Below are 22,265 nucleotides of genomic sequence, written 5' to 3' on the forward strand. Positions count from 1 at the left end.
CACAAGCATGATTTATTTTCCATTGTAATTAAAGGGCATAATTTTATCAATTACTTCTTTAAAAAAATCTTTAAAAAAATCAAAAGTCTACCTGTTCTTGCAACAATAAGATCTCACTATAATTCGACGTATAGTATGTCCACAGCTGTTCAAAAGTCCTTAATAATCTTGGGATTGGATGGGACCTTAGAGGTCAGTTATTCTACACCACAATACGGGGATCTGTCCTATAGCTTTCTATGTCTTCTGGGGTGCAGAGGAAGCCCCTTACTGTTGTGGGAACTCATTCCATTGGTAGTAGGCAAGTGAAATTGTTCAAGGACTCTTCCTGCTGTATCAAAATTAGGATCTCTGAGTTTTCAATGTATTTGTCTTGGCTCCACAGCCACCCAGTAGAAGGCTGGCCTCTTTATGAGAACTCTCAATCCTCTGGAGGGAGTTTCTCTGCCCCCTGGGTTTTCTCTTTTTGGACTATTCCTCTTTGTGCCTTGGCCTCCACACCCTCTAGTCCCCTAGTAGCCATCCTTGGAGGTTGCTGTACAGAGTTGCATTTTGGGGTAGGGAAAGTACAGACTTTGGGGACAGAGAGTCCGAGCATCAAATCTACTTAAATTTGGTTCTGTGTTCTTCTCTGTAAAATAACTACACTTACCTCTTAGTCTTATGAAGAGGACTGAACAGAATTAGATTTGTAAGCTAATAGATACACAATAAATATTTACTTCAATATGATGTTTCTTTTAAAGTGTGATGGATACAGATAAACGATAATTTAGATGTGACCTGATCAGTGGAGAGAAAACTATTTCCCTTCTCTGGTACACCATCTTATTATTCTTTCATTTATATCACCTAAAAGTATTGGCATTATCTTTCCTGGACAGCCAGACTCATTGTACTTAAAAATGCCAACTTCCACTAAGTCACGGTTTTACTTAACTTGCTGACATTTTAAGTCTAAAGTGCAAGAAATGAAATCAGATAAAATTTTATAGGAATAAATGTTATATTGCTTTGTTGCCCAATAGCTCTTTAGGGGTTTTTGTTAGTTTGTTTTTAAATGTTTATTTATTTATTTTGAGACAGAGTGCATGCCTGTGTGCATGAGTGGGGGGAGAGGCATAGAGACAGAGTGGGGGAGGGGCATAGAGGGGGGTGGGAGGGAGAGAGAGAGAGAATCCCAAGGAGGCTTCATGCTGTCAGCGCAGAGCCTGATGTGGGGCTTGATCCCATGACCATGAGATCAGAAGTTGAGTTGATACCAAGAGTCAGATGCTTAACTGACTGAACCACTCAGGCAATCTGCTTGATTTTAATAGACGTAACTTTTTAGAGCAATATTAGCATTCATACCAATGTTCAGCAGAAGTTACAGAGACTTTCCAAATAACTCTTGCCCCCTCCCCACCCACATGCATAGCCTCCCCCTATCAGAATGGTACATTTGTTATAATTGATGAACCTATACCAACACATCATTATCATCCAAAGCCCATAAGTTTACATTAGGATTCATTCTTGGTCTTGTACATTCTATAGGTTTGGACAGATTTATAATGGCACGTCTCCACCATTATAGCATCATACTTATTTTTACAGCCTTAAAAGTCCTCTGTACCCTGTCTATTCATCCCTCCCTCCTAACTCCTGGCAACCAGTGATGTTTTTACTGTCTTTATAGTTTTGCCTTTTCCAAAATGTCATATAGTTGTAATCATACAGTATGCAGTCTTTTCAATTGGTTTCTTTGTCTTAGTAATATTCACTTAAGGCTCCTTCATGTCTTTTCATGGCTTGCTAGTTCATTTTTTTTAAGTTCTGAATAATTGTCTGTTGTCTGGATATACCACAGTTTATTTATCCACTCACTCACTGGAGGACATCTTGGTTGTGCCCAAGTTTTGATGATTATGAATGAACACCTATGTGTAGATTTTTGTGTGGACATAAGTTTTCAGCTCCATTGTGTAAATGCCTAGGGGCACGGTGGCTGGATCATAGGTAAGAGAGTATGGTAAGAGAGTAGGCTTGTAAAAAACTGCCCAACTGTCTTCCAAAGTACTATTTTGCATTTTTACCAGCAACGAGCAAGAGTTCCTCTGTTGTTCCACATCCCTGCTAGCATTTGGTGTTGTCAGTGTTCTGGAACTTGGCCATTCTAATAGGTATATAGTGGTACATACACATTAGCTTTTAGCAAGGGCTTAGTCTTTTGAATTATGATCCAGTGGTAAATACCAGGTGCTTCTTCAAGAACTGTGTATTCTCCAGATCTGATAGGTATGTGATTACTGGAAAGATCATACACACTGGAGACACCCAGACCTGAAGTTTGTAGCTTAACTCTGGTATACTCCATGGATGGGTTATTTAACTTCTTTGAGTTTTAATTTCCTCTTTGGTAAAATGGAAGTAATACATTAATTATAACTACTTACTTCAATGATTATATGAATAAATTGTGGACCTTCTCTGATTTTATTCAGGTGATTAATACAAATATTTGGCCAGGATGGGACTTAAGACTGTACCTTGTACCATACCACTATTAGCTTTTCTCTAGGTTGAAAAACCACCACTCATTGAGCACATATATCTGTCCCATAATCCAGCCCACACAGTTTCGTCTCAGGTATGTTTGGAGAGGTTTTGTCAAACACCTCACGAAAATCCAATACTTAGTAAGGTAGATTTCTTTGGGTTATTTGTATGCATTTTTCCTTTTCCCATCTTTGGGAAGACTTTGGGTCTATAGGTACTGTTTTTTAATTCTTTCTTCATTAGTTCTTCCTTGTTCTTCTAAAGGATACATCGAAGTCTCTGATTTCTAGGCTACTATGTTTCCTGAGTAGATGATCCCTAGATGAAGTAATTTGAGTTTCCCTGGCTTCTTTTAGAAGGAGTCATTACAGAAAATGATACATGTGTTAGCTGAGACAGATCTCTCATTTTATTTGGGGGTTGTGTGTGTGAGCACATGTGTGTGTGTCCGATGGTGTAACAGGGCTTGAATTACATCTTTGGAACTCTTTGTTCCTACTATTCAGTATCTCCATCATCAAATCAGAGCTTAGGCTCCTCATTGCTTTTGCTATCATCACTGATAACTGAGATTGAGTAGAAGGAGATAGCCAAAAATTTTAATCTAACTGGGAGCTCAATCCAAACTTCTAAAATCTAGCTGGAGTGGGTAGTAGTGTGTTTTGATAATCCAGATAATGAAGAAAGAAGCACCCCCTAAGAAATCTTAACAAAGATTCTTAAGCCAGTCCTTTTGTTGACAACTTTATCCAAGAAACCATCTTCTCTGAGACTTTTCTAAACTTTAGACTAATCCTCTCCTTGCCACAGAAGTCTTTTTGTTTGGGGGAAATTGTAAGTGAACGCAGGAGGGACAGGCCTCTGTAAGCACCCGCTCAGTCTCCAGATTCTTTTAATTGTTAGCCTTTCATCTGTCCTGTAGTCCTTCTGGCCTAGGGATCTCTTTATCAAATAACAAAACAGATGAAATTATTCATAAATCCTCTTCTTAGACTCTTTAAGTCTGTGTCTAATTTTTGAGCTAATCACTGTTAAATTCTGGGTGTATGACAAGAGCAATAACCATTCATTGCTTTTTCTTCAAGTATCATGTCTGTTGCCTTGGACATCATATTTACAATATTCCAGATCCCAGGTGATGGTATGAAAACCCTGGTCCATGGTGGAGTTAGGTTTGAAGCTTCTTAGTAAGGCAAAGCAAATTAAAACGGAAACAGTAGTAATGTGGCCCTGGAAGTGAATGAAGAATAAACAAAATCAAAAGACATGAGTCAGATTGAGTAAGGAAAATGTGTTAAACATTAATGCAAAGTTATTGATAGAATTCCATACACTGATAGAAAAGATAATAATAAATTATAACAGAGACAGCATCTTGCCCCTGGTAATAAGAACTAAAAAAGCTTTAAAAATAATAATAATTGATCTCTGGATATACCATATCCCACTGTTCAAAACATGCCAAGGTTGGAAATAAAATGTGTAAAGTGCCTGACACAATAATATACCCAGTAAATTTTAGTTTCCCTCTATTTCTCTATTGTAGACATCAGTATGCATTTTTTTTTTCCATTCCTGAAACTGACATTTTGAGGATAAGAGTTTTAATTTTGAGGCATTGCTGCCAGTTACAAGTCCTAATATCCCAATTTACATTTTGGATCTTCTGAAAAGTGAATATTTTAACATAAATTCAATTTAGTGGAAAAGATTTACAGGCCCCACGTGTTCATGTGATTACCTTTAGTTGGTTTAACTCCAGCACACCCAGATTTTGCTGATCCCAAGCCATTTATTAAACAGTTTAATTGCTCTAGATTTTCCCTATTGTGGTTCGTCTCCTACGGTTTTATCTCCTTACATTAATACCAAGGGCCTAGGGATATCACGAGATTACTCCAATTGAGGCTAAATCTGCTTCCTCCCTCTCTCAATTGCTGGCAAAGGCACTAAGTTCGACATGCTGCATTTAATTGACTTTCTATTGTGACCATTTTATACCTACAGGTAATAATCCTTTGTGGAAAGTCATTAAAGACCAGAGAGGCAGGGTTATCTCCCTACCCTCTGGCTGCTTGTAAAATAAAATAACAACAATAACAGAAGTAATAGTAATGCTTATGGAACACCACCATCTGAGACCATTTCTATCAATGTCTTTGATAATTTTATGAAAGGCAAATCTTTAGAGAATGTAGCTAAAGTACATCCTATTTTCATAACTAGTGGGTTTAAAATGACATAATTATACAGTAAAATCTCTGCTTTAGAAAGTATTGTGCTTGGGAAATACCATATTATCGTGTTGCCTATTGTAATTCCAATTGTATACTGTCAAAATACAAACTTGGGTATTTTATAAAATGTTATGAGGAACAGCTATAATTCTAAACTTCCTTGATCTTTCCAAATTTCTTAAACATTTTTTTAAATGTTTATTTTTGAGAGAGAGAGATGGGCAGAGAGAGCGAGACACAGAATCTGAAGCAGGCTGTAGCCTCTGAGCTGTCAGCACAGAACCAGATGAGGGGTTGAACTCATGAACCATGAGATCATGACCTGAGCTGAAGTCGAACGCTAAACTGACTGAGCCACCCAGGCACCCTGATCTTTCCAAATTTCTAAATACAGTGATCTTAGAAAATCCAGGAGGCAAGCATCTTTACATGCCTTTAAATACCAACAGCCAAAGAGAAATCCAAGAGAAAGTGGCAAAGAGCTGAATCCTGCCCTGTGAATTACCTTATGAGCCGGCAGGTGTGGGGAGCACACCAGTGATTACTATCTAGGCCCTGAAGGTTCTATCAGGAAGCATGACCAAGCTGTGGTTTCCAAATAGGTGGTCAAACCATAGTCTAATGCTTGTGGCTTGGGATATAGCCAGGGTCACCTAAAGGGCCAGGTGACTGGCTGGCTTTGTGCATGGGCCCCACCTTGATCCCTCTATCTGGATTATTGTCCCCCCCACCCCGCCCCCGACTGTGGAAGGCCCCATATGGGATGTGCTCTTGTCACATCTAGGGGTGTCTCTACTATGATGGCTTTTGCAGTTGTCCCACCTGGCTTCCTGTGCCTACCAGCAGAACTCCTTTTAAGGTGTGGTAATTTCAGAAAAATTCTCCATAGTACCCTTCTTCCTCAAGATTGCTTGGAAGGCTGGGCTACCTGGGTTGACTAAGGAGAGTAGCTGTGTCTGAGACATTGTGGATGGCTCCCAATCAGGACCTTGTTCCTAGAACTCACCCTGAATGGAGAACTCCCTGCGACCAACTGTGCAGAAGGGGTGGCCTAAAAGGCCTGGGGCAGTGATGACTAGACTCTCATAGGCATCTAAAACCATCTCCTGGGGAGGACCCGGCCCTGAACCAGGTCTTCTTTGGCATTTGGGGGTGACCAACTATCCTGGTTTACCCAGGTTTATGCCAATTTTAGCACTGAATGTCCCACATCCCAGGACACTCCTCAGTCTTGAGCCAATGGGGATGGTTTTCAACCTCTGATTTTGTTCTATCAGCTGATGAAGAAAACTTCATGGTTGAGAGAATGTGACATTACAGTGCAATAATTTATTCCACATGTGTCAGTTAAAGGCCTTCCAATGACTTGTCAGTTTTGTCTTGGGAGTCTTACTATTCCTCTGGGAGAGAGAAAGGAGATGAACATTATCATCCTCCCTGTGACTGACTGTACCCAGAGGGGGCTAGGCCACCTGTGCCTAGAGTGGGAATAAAGAGCCAGACACAGAACAGGCTCTGAATCTGTGAACAGTGTCCTCTCCACCTGGTAGTGATGAATGTTCACTCCCACCCATAAGGAGGCTCACTATTGGGACCACTTACCTGAAAGGATATTGGTGATGTCGCCCTCTCTTTCACCAGCATTTGCTAAACTGGGTTGGGAGGTGACCTTTCCGGTAGGAGACCAAAAGGTCACACATTTCTGGCTTTAGCCTCACTCCTGAAACTGTAAACAAAGACTCCTCTGTAGGGAGGAAAAGAGAAAAGCACCAACATATTATTTCCTGGAATCTTTCATGGTCTATTTTTATGTCTGTTGTAATATTTGTCACTTGAAGAGACATCAAAACATGAGGCAGGCTTACCCACCAATAATTTATACCGACTCACGGATAGCTTGCTTTACTGAATCTACTAATAGTTGTCAAATGCCTCTTATTTGATTCAATTCAACATATATTTACCAAATGAGCACTTGGGTAAGGTGTTATGCTAGGTGTTGAAGATCCAAAAACAGGAATAGAACTGGGGACACACACACACTGACAAACAAGGGCTGAAAATGAGGTGCAAACAAAGAATTATGACAGCTGCTCTCCTACATCTCCCAGGGAGCACAGGGAAAGCATAGACAAGTGCCCTTGGGGCCTGTGAAGGAGGTCTGTACTTTCAACAGTTAAAGAATTCTAGGGAGGATATTGCTGGCTGGGGAATCAGCATGAGCAAAGGCAGGGAGGAAGGAAAGTCTTTGACAGAACTGCAAAGTAATCTTGCATGGTTATAGCAAGACAGACTAGTAGATAAAGTTGGAAAAATGAGTTGAAACCAGATGGTGAAGGGAGTAATATCAAGCCAAGGAGTCTGGTTAAGAGTCCCAGTGATGGTAGGCAATGAGCATCATGCCGGGGCTAGATGTGTTTTGGAAAGTTTAAATCCTAGTGCATTTGTTACATCAGGCAATCTATTTAATAGACTCTATGGTACAAGTCTTATACCATATATTATATAATAATAAATAATATAATATTATTATATAATATATAAATATTATATTACAATATATTATTATATATTATAATAAATATTATGTTTATATATTATATTATATAATAATTTCTATACACACACATATATATAGTATGTTATAATATATAATAATTTATACACACACACACACACACACACATACTACCTTTGCCCTCTGATTTATGTATTGGGTTAGTTTAGTATGCTGGAAGTTTGCATTTTTTTAAATGCCTGTGTTTGTTAGGTGTGTGTTGTTCCTGAGTGCTTATTACACTAAAGTTATAGGTCAAGTCCTCCCAAAGTAAACATTTTAAGCGACTCATCTGCAAAATGGGGATGATAAAACTTCTTGGCAGTTGCTATAAGTTTAAAGGAGATGATATATGAAAAACATCTTGGGTTGTTCTTGATGCACAATATATTTTTAATAACTAGTAGCCTTTGTTACAAGCCATTAGCATAGATGCCATCTGGGAAAAACAGCAAGAGGCAATAGCCGCATTGTCACCAAAGCACATCTATAAACCTACTCAGGGCATCTTTCATTGGGCATTGCTTTTCCAAGGCTCACAATCTGTACAAACCTGGGTTGCTCTAAATATTGCACACTTTGGGGTACCTGGGTGGCTCAGCCAGTTAAGCGTCTGACTTCTGCTCAGGTCATGATCTTACCATTTGTGAGTTCGAGCCCCACATTGGGCTCTCTGCTGTCAGCACAGACCCCACTTTGGGTCCTCTGTCCCTCTCTCTCTCTGTCCCTCCTCTACTCATCCTCTCTCTCTCTCTCTCTCTCAAAATAAATACATAAACTTTAAGAAAAAGTAAATATTGCACAATTTAACAAGAAATGAATTTGCAGGGCCATATCTACTTTGCTTGGCCTAGACATCTGCCTTCGATGTCATGAGTAGTCTGTGGCCTTGAGTCCTTGGGTCTGGAATTACACATTTGCTAGGCTATAAGGGGGAGGCATCAAGTTTGGTGGTACACAGAATAGATTTTCACAGGTACTTTATAATACATAACTTTGTATTCTACTTTTTTTCTAGCTCATGTCATAGCATAAACAAACAACTAAAATAAACAGTGTGTACACTTCACAGGTTATTCTCAAATCAATGCAAACCCAAACCACTTTGGAAATTTCCCTCAGAGAGGTGTCCTCTTGCCTTGGGGACAGTGGCATGAAGATTTCTCTCAGGCTTCCTTGTCCTTCAAAAGCAGCAGCACCTCAAAAGCCAGGAAGGAGGCAGGAGGGAGAGAGGGAGAGAGGAAAAGGGGGAAAAAAGGAGGAGGAGAAGAGAGGGGAAAAAGGGAGAAAGGGACGGGGGAAGCCATAGAAAGGGAGAAGAAGAGGAAGAAGGAGGAGGAATCAGAGGCAGAGAAAAAAAGGAAGACAGAAGGGGAAGAAAGAGGGGCACCTGGGTGGCTAAGTCAGTTGAGCATCTGAATTCGGCTCAGGTCATGATCAAATGGGTTCATGAGTTCAAGCCCTGCATAGGGTTCTCTGCTGTCAGCACAGAGCCTGCTTAGGATCCTTTCTCCCTCTCTCTCTGCCCCTCCCCCCTCTCAAAAAAATAAAACATTAAAAAAAAAGAAACAGATATTTATATGAAAAAAAAAGGGGGAAGAAAGCAGAGCAGAGAGAAAGAAGGGAATTGGGAGAAAGAAGGGAGAGAGGGAAAGGATAAGAGGGAGAGAGGGAGGAAGAGAGAAATTCTCTGGTAGAACAGTGTTGGGAAAACACTCAGTTAATCAAAGGGATTCCAATTTGGCCATGGACTGCCTGACTCTCCTTCCTGACTCTCCTTCCTGACTCAGAAAAAGAAAACAAAAGCAAGAGAGAAAAAAAAAGGAAGAAAGAAAAAGAGAGAAGGAAAAAAGGCAGCAGAGCAGTTCTGCAGCAATCTCACAGATGCAAAACCTTCCATTCTACTGACTCCTCATTAGCTTACTGAATCTGACAGCATAATTATCACAGCTGCTTCGCACTTAGAATAAATAAATACGAAAGTGGGTGTTTAAAATTTTTTGAGAAGGGAAATTCAGTCATCTAGACAGTCAGTAGGACAAGTTTATTTAAAACTTTTAGATTCTTATGTATTTAGATCATTTCGGAACGAGATAATGAGATAGTTGTCTTTCAGTCTAATTGAGTTCCTAAGCTCCTGGCTGTTGGCTGTCACCCCTTTCAAACTTTGCTTTAACTTTCCTTCCTTTAGAAATCTGATCCTGGTGTCTCCATTTACTCTTCCTGGGCTGATAACCTGGTGAAGGCTGGGTGCACTGGAGTGCAGAAAGTGACTTAATGGGATTGAGGAGCTAAATAACCTTTCACAGGAAACAAGATAATCAAATCTCTTTTACTTGCCTGTAATGGCTAAAAGAGAAAGCACGAGCTGAAAAGAAAGCTTGGAAATTAAACCATCATTTCAAAATGTCTTGTAATTTCCCTGTCACATGGTTTTTCGCACTGCTCTTACACATTGTCAATCCATCAGCTGGAGTTGCTTAGTGCATTTAATTATTCAGAGTGCACACAGCCTCGTGACTACGTGGTAATTTTAGCTCATGTGTATGTATATAGGCTTCGTATCTTCAAAGCCCAAAGGATCACACAGCACTACTTTAAGCTGAAGTTGCTAACTAACATGGAGTGCACTTAAAACTCTGACTGGGGGCACAGCACATATGCATTTCCGATTAAAGCAGATGATCTTTCCTTTTAAAATTAATTAGTGCCTATTTATCTTTTCCTCTCCCTCCCACCTATCATTCTCCTAGGACCGCATTTATGTGAACCCTTGCATTCAGTGAGTTAAAAGCTTTATAAAATAAACATTCTGTCAATCTGGGACAAAGGAAACTAATGTTAACCCATTGTGCAGACTGAGAAATTGAGGTTTATGAAGGCCAATAACAGATGCTACGTTGGAAAAAAAGAAGATAACTTAGGTCCTTTAACTCTCAGTCTGGAGCCTGGGCTCCCAATACCATTTGCCTTACCTCATTCTTTTAAACAATAAAGGCAATACAACATCAACATTAAACAAAACTTTGAAAAAGAAAAAAAGTTACCCACAATCCTCCTAAACTAGGAAGAGCATTTTTATTTTTGTACTCTACCTTTCAGTTTTGTTTATATGCATAATACATGTTCACAGGTACATTAAAATATGCAATTTTGTATCCTACTTTCTTTCAGCTCACGTCATAATAGCATAAACATTTCCATGTTTGCTAACACTCCTGCAAATTTCTTTTCTTTTTTTTAAGTTGGCTCCATGCCCAATGGGGGGGTGGTGGTTCGGGGGGGAGGGGGGAGGGCTTAGACTCAGGACCCTGAGATCAAGAGTCACATGCTCTACTGACTGAGCCGGCCAGGTGCCCCTCCTGTGAATTATTTTAAATGGTTACTTAGTACTATATGCTGAGTCAATATAACAACATTATCCAATCTGTTCTCTAGTGTTGAATACTTAGACCGTTTCTTTTTATTTTATACTTTTTAAGATAAAATTATAGACAACACTAGGATGAACATTTTTATGCATCTAGGGTTCTTTTTTTTTCTTTCTTTTCTGTTTAATTGTTTCTTTGCATAATTTCCAGAAACCAAAGTGTAGAGTTAAAGGTTGTGACCATTTTCTATGGCTCCTGATGTGTGTGCCACAATGTTTTGCAAAGGTTGCTCCAACTTACAACACCACCAGCAGAACATCATTTTACCACAATCTCACTGACACTGGGAGTCATTAGGTTAAGGGAAAAAAAATAACTACTTTAACAGTTATTTGTATTTATTTAACCATTAGTAAGGCTGTCTTTTTATTCCATATGTTGGTATGCTTTTTTTGTTTTCCTTATGTGAATTGCTATTTTATGCTTTTGCCCATTTTTTGTTGGATTCCTGAAATTACTTTATAAAATTGAATGAGTTATAGCAAAACAAACAAACAAAAAGAACCACCATTGATTAAGAACTTTTAAAACCCAGGGTGTCTGGGTGGCTCAGTCGGTTAAGTGTCAGACTCTTGATTTCAGCTGAGGTCATGCTCTCACGGTTGTGAAATGGAGCCCCAAGTCTCGCTCTGCACTGGGTGTGGAGCCTGCTTAACATTCTCTCCCTCCCTCTTCTTCTGCCCCTCCTCCTCATGCACGTGTGTGCTTGTTCTCAAAAAAAAAAAAAAAAAAAAAAAATCTTAAAACCCAAGGATGACTGTGTATTACAAAACAAACAAAAACAAAAAAGAAAACAGGAACAGAGACTAAGACAAAAGGAGATTGAGAATTAAGGAAGAGGTGAAGGATGTCTCTATTAAACACAAAATTGAACCTTCTTAATTATGAGATATTAAATATGTTATCTGGGGACAAGTGGAATCTTCCTGGGAAGGCTCTAAAATAAACATAGAGCATAGGACAGTGGAAAAGGTCACAGGGCTGGGAGTGAAGACCTTGGTTGTAATCCTCATTTTGCTACTAAATTCCCATTGATCTTTAGCAAGCAGCAATGAGTAGTGGGAAGAGCGGCTTAAGAGTCTGACCTGAAGTCAGGCCTGGGCTCTCCCACTTACTAGATGCGTGACTTTGAGCAATTTCCTTAGCCTCGCTCATTCCCAATTTTCTATATGTAATGTGAGGATACTAACTCCAGCCTCACCAATTAGTCTACAAATTGAGTGAGAATTTGTGTAAAGCACATAGATGCCCAATAAACGGCAGCCGCTATTCTTCCCAGGGCGTCAGGGACTCAGTCTGTATAATGAAGATATGGAATAGCGAGTGTCTGAGATCCTCTCCCACTCCAAGAGTCTCTAAGTCTTTCCTCTCTTTCCAGCATCTCTTCTAATATACTGGAATCTCTTGAGGACAGCTCCGAGCACAGAAGGTGAGGAAGTCTGTTATGGAGGATATGTCTTAATTTCTTGCTTCTTAATGTACTGCCTACATAGCAAACAACGGAGGATTTAAAAGGTTTGAGAGGATGGTCTGAGTTAGGTTACAAACTCCCGCAGCCAGAAAAGAGAGACCTGGCTCAGAATCTGCTCCCTCCCATCCCCTGAGAACTGGCCTCTAGAATGACAACGTATTCTGGTTAAATTTTGAATAGTCTACACAATAAAAGCAAGAATAAAATAGATTTGAAACCATTAGCATATAAAGAATGAAACTAAATTTTACTAGTACATGTTAAAGAATGTTTAAATTGGGGCACCTGGCTGGCTTGGTTGGTGGAGCATGTGACTCTTGATTTTGGATCATGAGTTTGAGCCCCACACTGGGGTGTTTTTTTTTTTACCTTAAAAAAAAAAAAAAGACAATGTTTAAGTTATTGCAACAAGCCATACAGTAAGGAGAAAAACCATGATGGATTATGAATCAGGATTGTGCCACTATTATTAAAAAGAGGACAACTTCACTATGATGTTGGATGGTATTGAGAGGAGAATGACATTCTTCTTCCTGGATGTCCTTCCTTCCCAACCATCCAGACTCCAACATCTTTGAGGGCCCACCCACAAAGCCATCCTGGATCACCACAGCTAGAGTTAATCTCACCTCCTTTGAACACCCAGAGCACCTCACACTAGATCTGTGGCTGTTTATATACTTGTCTCATTTCCTTAAGGACTATAAGCTCTTTGAGGACAGACTCCATGACTAATTCATTTTTGTATCACTCAGTATCATACAAATGACCCTCAGTAAATCTTTAATGAATGAACTGGAGCATAATTCTCCCACTATGTTAGAAATCTGAGTCTACAGTGGGTCCATAGTCTCAGAGATCAGCAAAATAATTGGAACAGGTTCAGAACAGAATAATGAAACAGAATGATTAAAGAGTGAGAGAGGCTGAATCTATATTGGGGAGAAGGGAAGTCAAAGCCACTCAACCTAGAAAAGTGAGCTTTGGAAAGTGATATCAAGAGATCTTCAAATATATTAAAGATATAATATTAAAAGAAGTCCTGAATTTTTTTTGTTGGAGCAAAACAAAAAATTATTCAGATTTTAATGGGGCAGTATGGATAGAGCCTGCTGAAGAACTTCTGGAGTATAGACACCAGAGTGTGGTGACGTATTGGAGAGGTAAATGCCTTGCCTTCCGTATGCCTGCAAAGTAAGAAAGCATTTGATGAGGAAAAAGACCCTCGTAAGCTGTTTTTGCAAAAATTACTTGTGAAACAATTGTAAGCTTTCAAGTTTCAGGATTTTTTTTTTCTAAGATGCTGAAACCTGTTTTAAAGGAGAAGGGGGATTTAGTCCAGGAAGGAATGAGAGAGACTCAAGTCTGGGATTTGGAAAGCAAAATGGGACCAACCCACAGAGAGAGACAGCCTTTGATGTCCTGACGATCAAGGACCCAGGCTTAAGGACCAGACTCTTAAATCACGTGGCATTTACTGCCCCAGATTAAAAAAAAAAAAACAAAACTTTTGTGGATCAGTGTCTGTGGTTCAAAATGGCTAGCTTCCAAAATCAGTCTTAACTTTCCAAGGGTAACATTTGGAAGGCTCCCTGCAAGAACAGAGTGGAGCCAGTTTCTAGAAAGGGCAGCTTAATGATTTTCTACTCCCCCCACCTCCAAATCATTAAACAGTGTTCCTTTCCCAGAGCCCAAGTTCATGCTGAGGGCAAAGGGAATTAAACGAAGAAGCTGAACCTGCAGCTAAGATTAGAGAGTTACCAAGGACCTAATTTTAGGTCCTTGCTGCCCCAGCTGACATTCTGCGCTGCTGGCTCGGCAGTGAGGACCGCAAGTGTGGCCGTGAGCCGGCGACTGAGAAGGGCGAGCATCTCCCCAGCCATCTGCAAAAGCAATTAGCTTGCTGTTGGGTGTGTTTTGAGAGAGACTACCAATAATTTCCCCATCAACAAATGTTTCTTCAGGTGTTCAAGAGTCAATAAGGGAAAATGTCAGTGCTTGCCAGAAGTTCCCACATGCTTGCCATTCTAATATTCATGCTTCTCCACTAAGAATGTGTTCCAAAAGGGAACTAATCTTGGAAACCCTGGATTTCATGGCAAGCAACCCCCTGCTTTCCTCTTGCTATAAGCTTAGTGCCACGACCCAGAGAAAGTGTTGTATGGGACATCTCAGCTTTGGGGAAATAGACATGGATAGACGGGAACAATTCTTGCACATCGTGGGGAGTTTCTCTGCCACTCTTCCACTGGGATTTAGGCTGTCCCTCCATGCTTCACATATTTCTCAGCCACAGGTTTCATGCTCAAATTGTCTTCTTCAGAGGGCAGACAATAAGAACTGGCATCTCCCAGATCAAAGGGGAAACAGAATATATTTTAAAGTGACAACTTTGTTATCCTGCAACCAGAATAAAACCAGAATAATAAAATGATATAAATATAAGCTCCTAAATGATTCCATACTGAAATGCCACCAGAGAGCAAAATTTCTTGCATAATTATGGCAGGGAAACTCTCTTTACAAACCACTCACAAGAGCATGTCTTATTTTTGCACAATTCTTATGCCTGGGGCAGCCCACCACAGAGATGGAGAGAGATTCTGTGTCCCTGAAGGTTGGGAACTGTGATAACTGTCTGGTGCTCTCTGTCTGAAAAGGAGGCTCTTAATAAAGGCTAATTGCCATGGGCAATGTAAAAGTAGGCTGGCACTGTCAGGCCAAGGGAGTGCATCCCTTGGTAGATGTGTCCTGAGTAAGGGCCACTGCTGTCAAGGTGCACAGATGGGCCCCAGCTGCTCTCTCTCCTCCTCTGTTTTTCTTTTCTATTTTCTTGATAGCCTTGTTTTCTCTGTCTACTTGTCCTACATCCTATCTATCTGTCGGTCTGTCTCTAAACCTATTTCTGCACCCCCTCACACACACACACACACACACACACACACACCCATTCCTGCCCCCCTTTTCTGTCTCTTGGCGCTGGCCCTTTCATCTTCTCCCTCGGGGATTCGAGATGTCGCTGCAGGAAGTGCTTGTCGGCCGAGGCAGCAGCAGCAGAGCCCTGTGGCTTTGACAAACCTCATTTAATTGGGAGGAAGCCAGGAGAATTTGAAAGAACTGAAACATCCACGAAACTCCTTTTATCAGGCATAATTTAAACTCTGCATGGAAAAACCCCTATATGTATAAAGAAAAGTCAACTTCCCTCCTGCTGTGAGCACTCCTCGGCTCCCCCCCAGCACAGGCAGGCTCCTGCAAGATTCCATCTTTTCATTTTTCTAAAAGTGTCAAAGTAGATTTGGGCTCTGTGGCTGGGTGAACAGAGAAGGAATACAGATGGGTCTCTCTCTTACACCCGCATATGGGTGTGCATGCTAACACACACACACACACACACACACACACACACACACACACAGCAGAGTCCCTCTGTTGGTGGCTTTGCTTCAGATGGCCAGGAAGAATCAAAACCCGAGTTTCTAACAACACATCAGTTTGGACAATGACTGTTTCTTCCTAATTACTCTTCATCAGGTAAAAGCTTGTGCCCAGGCAATTTTGAAAGTCCCCAGTGGTTCTCAGTATGTAGAATAATAGGTCCTGGAGGAGGGCCAATGAGGGAGTTTCTTTAAGTGGAGAAAAGGGAGTGTGAGTGTGTGAGAGTGTGAGTATATGTGTGCATGCACACCTCTGAAGGTTGATATTTGCCTGAAGTGGTAGTTAGAAAGCCCGGGACCAAGAGAAGAAAACTAAAGAGGGATCTAGGGGCTCAGACGGGGGACAGTGTATCAGGATGGAAGTAGAGGATCGGATAGGGGTACAGCGGGAGTGAGGGTACTGGAAAGGGAGGAAGAATTGTAGGTTGCCTGGAATGTCTTTTGTTCCACCCATATGCCAGTGTCCCTCCCCTCCTTCCAAATTCCAATCCAGATTCACCTCCAGTCCAATCCATCTCATGCGAGTTATTCTAGTTCCTCCAAAGAATTGCCGTTAGCACACACACATCCTCAGAACATCTGTGGCTGATTACGTACAGACTTTAGCTGTTTAGATATGATTTGTGCTAATATGTGTACAAGGGTGCCCTGTTTCCTCTTCCTCACCCTCTTTTTCTCCCACGCTGTAGGATCCTTGAGGTCACGGACAAGGCTCTTTCTTCCTTCAATTTTTATAGCACTTAATATGTTCTTGGCACTTAATGGTGACTTAATAAATACTGATGACTAACTCTTCCTACAGGGTTAAGTAAGACATTAACCCCATTTGTATGATTATGGTTATTTTTGGAGATCCTAAATAACTCATTTTAATAATGAAATGCCCCAAGAAGTCCCAAAGTAAGAGCTCCGGGCTGTAGCAGGACAATGTCCTAGATATGGCAGAGCTGCATTTGCAGACCCTGGAGCCTTTGGCTAGCCTATATGTCTAAGCCCCTTGGGCAGCAGCTCTCTCCTCTCTCCTCAGTGTCACTCCTGAATGCCTTCCCAGTGCCCTCTTCCCAGTCTGAGCCCCTAGACCTTCCTTATTAGCTTTCTTTTCTCCTGCTTAGGGATTCTGAAACTTCTTTTCAGTTGAATGGTGGATGTTTCTAAAGAAACCCTACCTAAGCATGGTCCCCCCCAAATAGCCAGGCCATGACCACACTGCCCACATCCTCTGCCTAGCCCTTCCTGGCCACATTCTGAGAAACATGAGGAGAGCTCCAGACACATGATCCCTCAGCAGATTTCAGATTTGGAGGATGACTTCAGGCCCAGGCAGCAAGGCTGATTTCAGGGTAACTTGTGTTTCCCCGTGGGCATCCGGCCTGGGAGGACGCTCCCCTCCCCACAGCGCCCTACCCCAGTACTTCCTTCAGCAGCATCAAATTACCAATCGAGACAGGCCAGCTCTCCTCTTGTGACATCTCCATGTCACCTATCATCTTACTCTCCATGGAGAGAGAAGGGGGTTGTTACAAACTTTGGTTTTGCTTCTCCTGGCAGATGCTGGGGAAAACAAACAACTCAGAGGCAACTTTCATCTCATCCAATTTCTAAGAGTGTATACGTGAAATGTTTGGATCATTACAAGGAGGTCTGTGTCACCTCAACCCACCAGTGCTTTTGAGTTTTAGAGAATCTCATAGAAAACTCAGGCAAGAATGGGTCCCCTCTTGCTTCTCCTAGGCAAATTGATCTCTAAGCTCATTTCTGGTTGCAAATTCTATGGTTTTCCAGTGCTTGGAGAAAACACTTAAACACTGAGATTTACATGTGTGCATGTACACACACACACACACACACACACACACACACACACACATGCTCTCTCACTCACCATCAGGAAGCTGGTGTAGCTGAGAAGGCAGGGCACTGAAATAGTCATGAACCAGTGCTTCCTGGGCGGAAACTCGGTCTCTAGGAAAGCCTTTCAGCATTTGGGAAGCCAGATCTTCAGCTTCAGGAACCCTGCCCAACCTGGAAAAGTGGGAAAGAAAAATAATTTCTCCAGAGGTCTTCCTTCTGAAAAATAAAGGGGGAAAGAAGAAAAGGAGAGAAAAGGAGAAGGCTAGAAGAGTGTTTCAAGTAGAATGTCCTGGGATTAGTAAAGTTGATGGCAAGGGGAAAAATAACGTCCACATGGGTACTCTTATCTATCCTCAGTGTGCTCTCATTCAGCCTCCACCTCTCCACTGGCTCCAGGTACCACATGTATATACATAAAGGACCCAGAAATATCATTATAGAAGCAGAAATATGTAATTAAGGATGCTTCTATGAGGGACAGTGCCCACCAAGCAGAAAAGCCCAATTGGATGTATGTTCCAAGGGCTGCAAGCATAGACTCCTGGAGGGGAGGGAGGAAAAGAGGCAATTTTGGAGGGTGAAGCTTGGATGGAAAATACCCTTATTTACAGTGTTTCTGAAGCTCAGCCTCCCGGGGATTACCTAAGAAGCTCTTTTGGTTGCCCACTGAGATGGATCATATAAAGAGAGATAACTAAGTGCCCAAATTACAGTAAGGACAAATCCTCAAGTTGATCTGTGTTGAATTGTACATTTGGAGATGAGCAAATCTATTAGTTGAGCAAGTACTATATGCTAGTAGGTGGTTGGCTCTGGAAGATACAGGGAAGGCTCTGCCTTCTGGCAGCTTGGACTAGTGGAGGAGTCAGACACTAACCAAATTATCATAGAGATGCATAATTACCTGTGAAAAAAAGGCCCAGATATCTGACTTAGAGTCAGAGCTGGTCAGGGAAGGCTTCCCTGAGAAGGAAGCATTTGAGCTGAGAGCTGAGGAATTAGGGCAGGGGAGGCGAGGGCAGTGCAGGCTGAGTGAGATCTGTGGTGCTCATACAGACCCCGGGATGAGAGGGAGAAGACTGATTTTAAGGAAGGAAAGAAAGGCCAGTTGGCTGGCCTGGGACAGAGGGAGAGAGGGGACAGATATGAAGCTGGGAGGGTGGCAGGGGCTGATTCTGCAGGGCTTGTGAGTCTTTTTTTTTTTTTTTTTTTTTTTTTTTTTTAATGTTTATTTATTTTTGAGACAGAGAGAGTCAGAGCATGAATGGGGGAGGGGCAGAGAGAGAGGGAGACACAGAATCGGAAGCAGGCTCCAGGCTCTGAGCCATCAGCCCAGAGCCTGACGCGGGGCTCGAACTCACGAACCGTGAGATCGTGACCTGAGCTGAAGTCGGACGCTCAACCGACCGAGCCACCCAGGCGCCCCATTAATTTTCTTATTTACTTAGAACGTTTGAAAGTCTGTGCTAATCTAGTGCCAATCATTTAAGTACACCCATCTCTAGAGCCCACAGTCAGGTTTACAAGTGGAAAGCCACCAGACATAAAACTGTGCAGATCCCAGGAAGCAATTAACTGCAGGTCTGATGTCTGACATTCAGAATGAAGTTCCCTGGCCACGCAAATCCCCAATTAAGCAAAAATAGATGGGCTTATTTAATGTCAAATATACATACCAACCTAAAGTGACAAAGAACTGATACCCTTCCCCTTCCCGGTGCCATGATTGCTGGAAGTTCTGGCCCAGAGCTGTAAGTTGGCCACGTTTTGCATAAGATTTACATAAGAAACTTTCAGGTATCTGATTCCCATGACATAAAACTGTTTCTACAAGTAGATAATTTTACCCTCAAACTTAGGAATAATTGCTTCGTAGACTTAAGATAGAAGACAATTTGCAAATCCCCAGTCCTTGCCAATTTCCAGCTCAGTTAAAAGAGAAGGGAACATGGGGTGGAGGCCTGATCTTTAGCTTGTGGCCTGAGAAAAGGCTGGAGGGTATTTTTTCCATCGAGGGTGCCCTGCCCAGGCACAGGTTTTCAGGGACAATGAAATGGGGGTTTGGAGTGGGGAAGGTGGTATAGATCACTAGGGCCTAATATCAGTCTAGAGGGACATTCAAGGAAAATCTCGTGAAATTTTTCTTTTCACCTAGTCCACTCTCACTATAGGTGGTAGGATGGGATGTGTGCAAAAATTGGGGCCTGAACCCACTCTATGAAACTCTGGGGGTGGGTGGGTAGGTATTGATGGTGAGGGGGGCACGATGCATCCATCAGCTTCCACCTCCACACTCCCACCCCAATCAATGGCTGGTTCTTTCAACACTCCTACCCATTGGCCCACAATAATTGAATTATTACAGAATTGTTCTATAGACAGGGCATACAAACTCCATTCTCATTGGATAAGGAAGGCTAGGGAACCTATTTTGAACTTGTGTTAGCATGGCATGCATACTCTTTGCATTTAGACTAGGTAGCTGGGGAAGCAGGGAAAGGCTGACAGAACTTCTCCTGGGGCGGTAGAGTCTCATATAAGAAGAACTGGCCATTTTCACCAGGCCAGTGAAAGAAAGGAGAGTAGGTACTGATCAGCAGTACAAAAACTTCTTTTTAGGACTTTCCTTTTCAACTAACCAGCCCTCCCCCAACCCGTCCCACAAAGTTGTATCAAGGCTTTTCCTGGAGCCTCCATTTATTCCAGTCTCATGGCCTCTGGTCTATGACTGCTATAACACACTTCTGCTCCTTCCTCCCATGAGCCAAGTTCATGTTGGTCTTCCCTGTATAAACCAAGTCCATGCCCTCCTGAATATGAGACTTTCCTAGCAGCACTTGTAGTGGGACCACCCAATCTGGAGAAGTGTCCTGATAATCTCTACCTTGTGATTAGCATGTTGCACTCTTATTTGGGAGCTGAGAAAAGAGCCCTAGGAATAAAAATGTTGCTTCTTTGGGCACAAATGTTAATTTACTTCCATATTTGTATCATTCTACTTCTTTCTGCCATCTATAATCTTGCTTATTATCCACTGCCTTTATCATTACATTTCTACAACTTGCCACCTCCTCTAACTCTTGCTAGAACGATTCTTCAATGGTTACGACCACTGCTTTGGAAATGAAAGTTGGGATGGAAAGTGACATTAACAAATGTTAATTTGCCTACCAGCATCTTTCCACATAGGCTAAATGTCAATAAATATTATGTGTTAGGCTTGTGATGTTAAATCCCTAACATGCCAGGAGCATCTTGCAGAGTTAGGTGAACCTACCCACCCAATTAATGGGATGAAGACAAAAATCCTCTGATAACCCCTCCTTCTAGTAACATTTCCAGAAGCAAGAAGTGTTCCATTGCCAACATAATACATATTTATTAGAAACACTTAGAAAATGCAGAGAGAGAAAATTAAAACTACCCCATCCTTCTGAGATAACCCCCTTCACTCAAAGACAATCATTATTGCTTTGATGTTCAGTTTTTCTTCTTTAGTCCTTTATTTTTAAGTGGATATATTTCTTGCTTTACAAAAAAAAATGAGATCATACTCTGTATGCCGTTATAACCTACTTTTTGTAGTTGACTATCTTGATCATCTTCTAGGACATAATTTTAATAGCTGCATAGCATTCTGTTATGTGGGCATACCATAATTTTCATAGCCAGACCCTTATCAAAGTTGTTTCCTTTTTTGTTGGGGTGTGAGAGGCTACCATTAAAATCATGCTGTGACCCCTCAACGAGAAATCTTTGTGTACCTGTGTAGTGGTTTCCTTAGTATAAATTTTGAGAATTGAAATCCCCAGGTTGAAGGACGTACAACATGTTCAAGTTTTTTATTAAGACTACAAGCTAGTTGTACTAATTTCCATTTCCACCAGCAGTCTGGGAGAGTTCCTGTCTCTGTGTGCACGGAAAACACGTTCATTCAGCAGACCTGAGTTGCCATAGACCTCGTCGCTTACAAAAGTTGTAAAAAGAATTAAAATTGTAAATGAATCCTAAAGGAAGTGCTGGGTGTGAGGACATCCACATTTAATTTTAGAAGTCCAGAACAGAAACACAAACAGTAAGAAAAAATGAAAAATCAGGCTTTGTGGTTGTGTGAAGCTCCATCCACTGGCCATCACTCCACACATGTAAAATCTGGTGGTTCTCAGGGGCCTGAGGCAATAACCTTGACTTCTCAGCACAGGCTGGCTCTGAGCATAAAAATCTCCACTGCTATTACTGCCACTGACCTTTGCAGTGGAGAGTTTTATCTGTTTGCAGCGCAAGGCTGGTCATTGTTAGTTTGCCTGGGTTCTTTGTTGTTTTCCCCTAGATCCATAGAAACAGAAAAAAAGGCAGGGATTTTTTTTTTCAATTTCTTTTTTCAATTTGTTCTTATTTTGAAGTAATTTTAGGTACAGGAGAATTGCAGGAATAGTACACACAGAGTTATATGTTTCACCTGCTTTCCCTAATGTTAGCATTATGTATAAGCATAGTCAAATTATCAAAGCTGAGCAATTACTATTGGCACAATGCTACTAAGCTGCAGGCTTTATTCAAATATCATTGTTTTTTTCAATAATGACCTCTTTATCGTTGTTATAGGAGAGTGGGTACCTTTTTAATGTTGCCAGTTTAGGACGTGGTAAAGCAGAAACCCACAATAAGAAATATATCCAACACTAGGAAGAAACAACTTCAAAGAAGCTGTCCATAATTTTCCAATCAATGTAACAAGTG

The 22,265-nt window shown here is 41.4% G+C and overlaps 1 protein-coding gene across 1 annotated transcript in view; it reads right to left on the minus strand.

Annotated features, from left to right (window-relative positions):
* Positions 1–1,421: 1,421 nt before the first annotated feature.
* The window catches only part of CDK15 (cyclin dependent kinase 15), an 85,069-nt gene continuing 64,225 nt past the window's right edge, over positions 1,422–22,265 (minus strand). Inside the window, exons 12-14 of the mRNA XM_060622971.3 lie at positions 17,557–17,696; positions 6,381–6,522; positions 1,422–3,771 (exon numbers count right to left, since the gene is read on the minus strand). Of these exons, the coding sequence (XP_060478954.1) occupies positions 6,413–6,522; positions 17,557–17,696 (250 nt within the window). The 3' untranslated portion in view covers positions 1,422–3,771; positions 6,381–6,412. The remainder of the gene's footprint in view (positions 3,772–6,380; positions 6,523–17,556; positions 17,697–22,265) is intronic.

The sequence above is a fragment of the Panthera onca genome, chromosome C1 (assembly GCF_046562875.1).
Source record: "Panthera onca isolate mPanOnc1 chromosome C1, mPanOnc1 haplotype 2, whole genome shotgun sequence".
NCBI lineage: Eukaryota > Metazoa > Chordata > Mammalia > Carnivora > Felidae > Panthera > Panthera onca.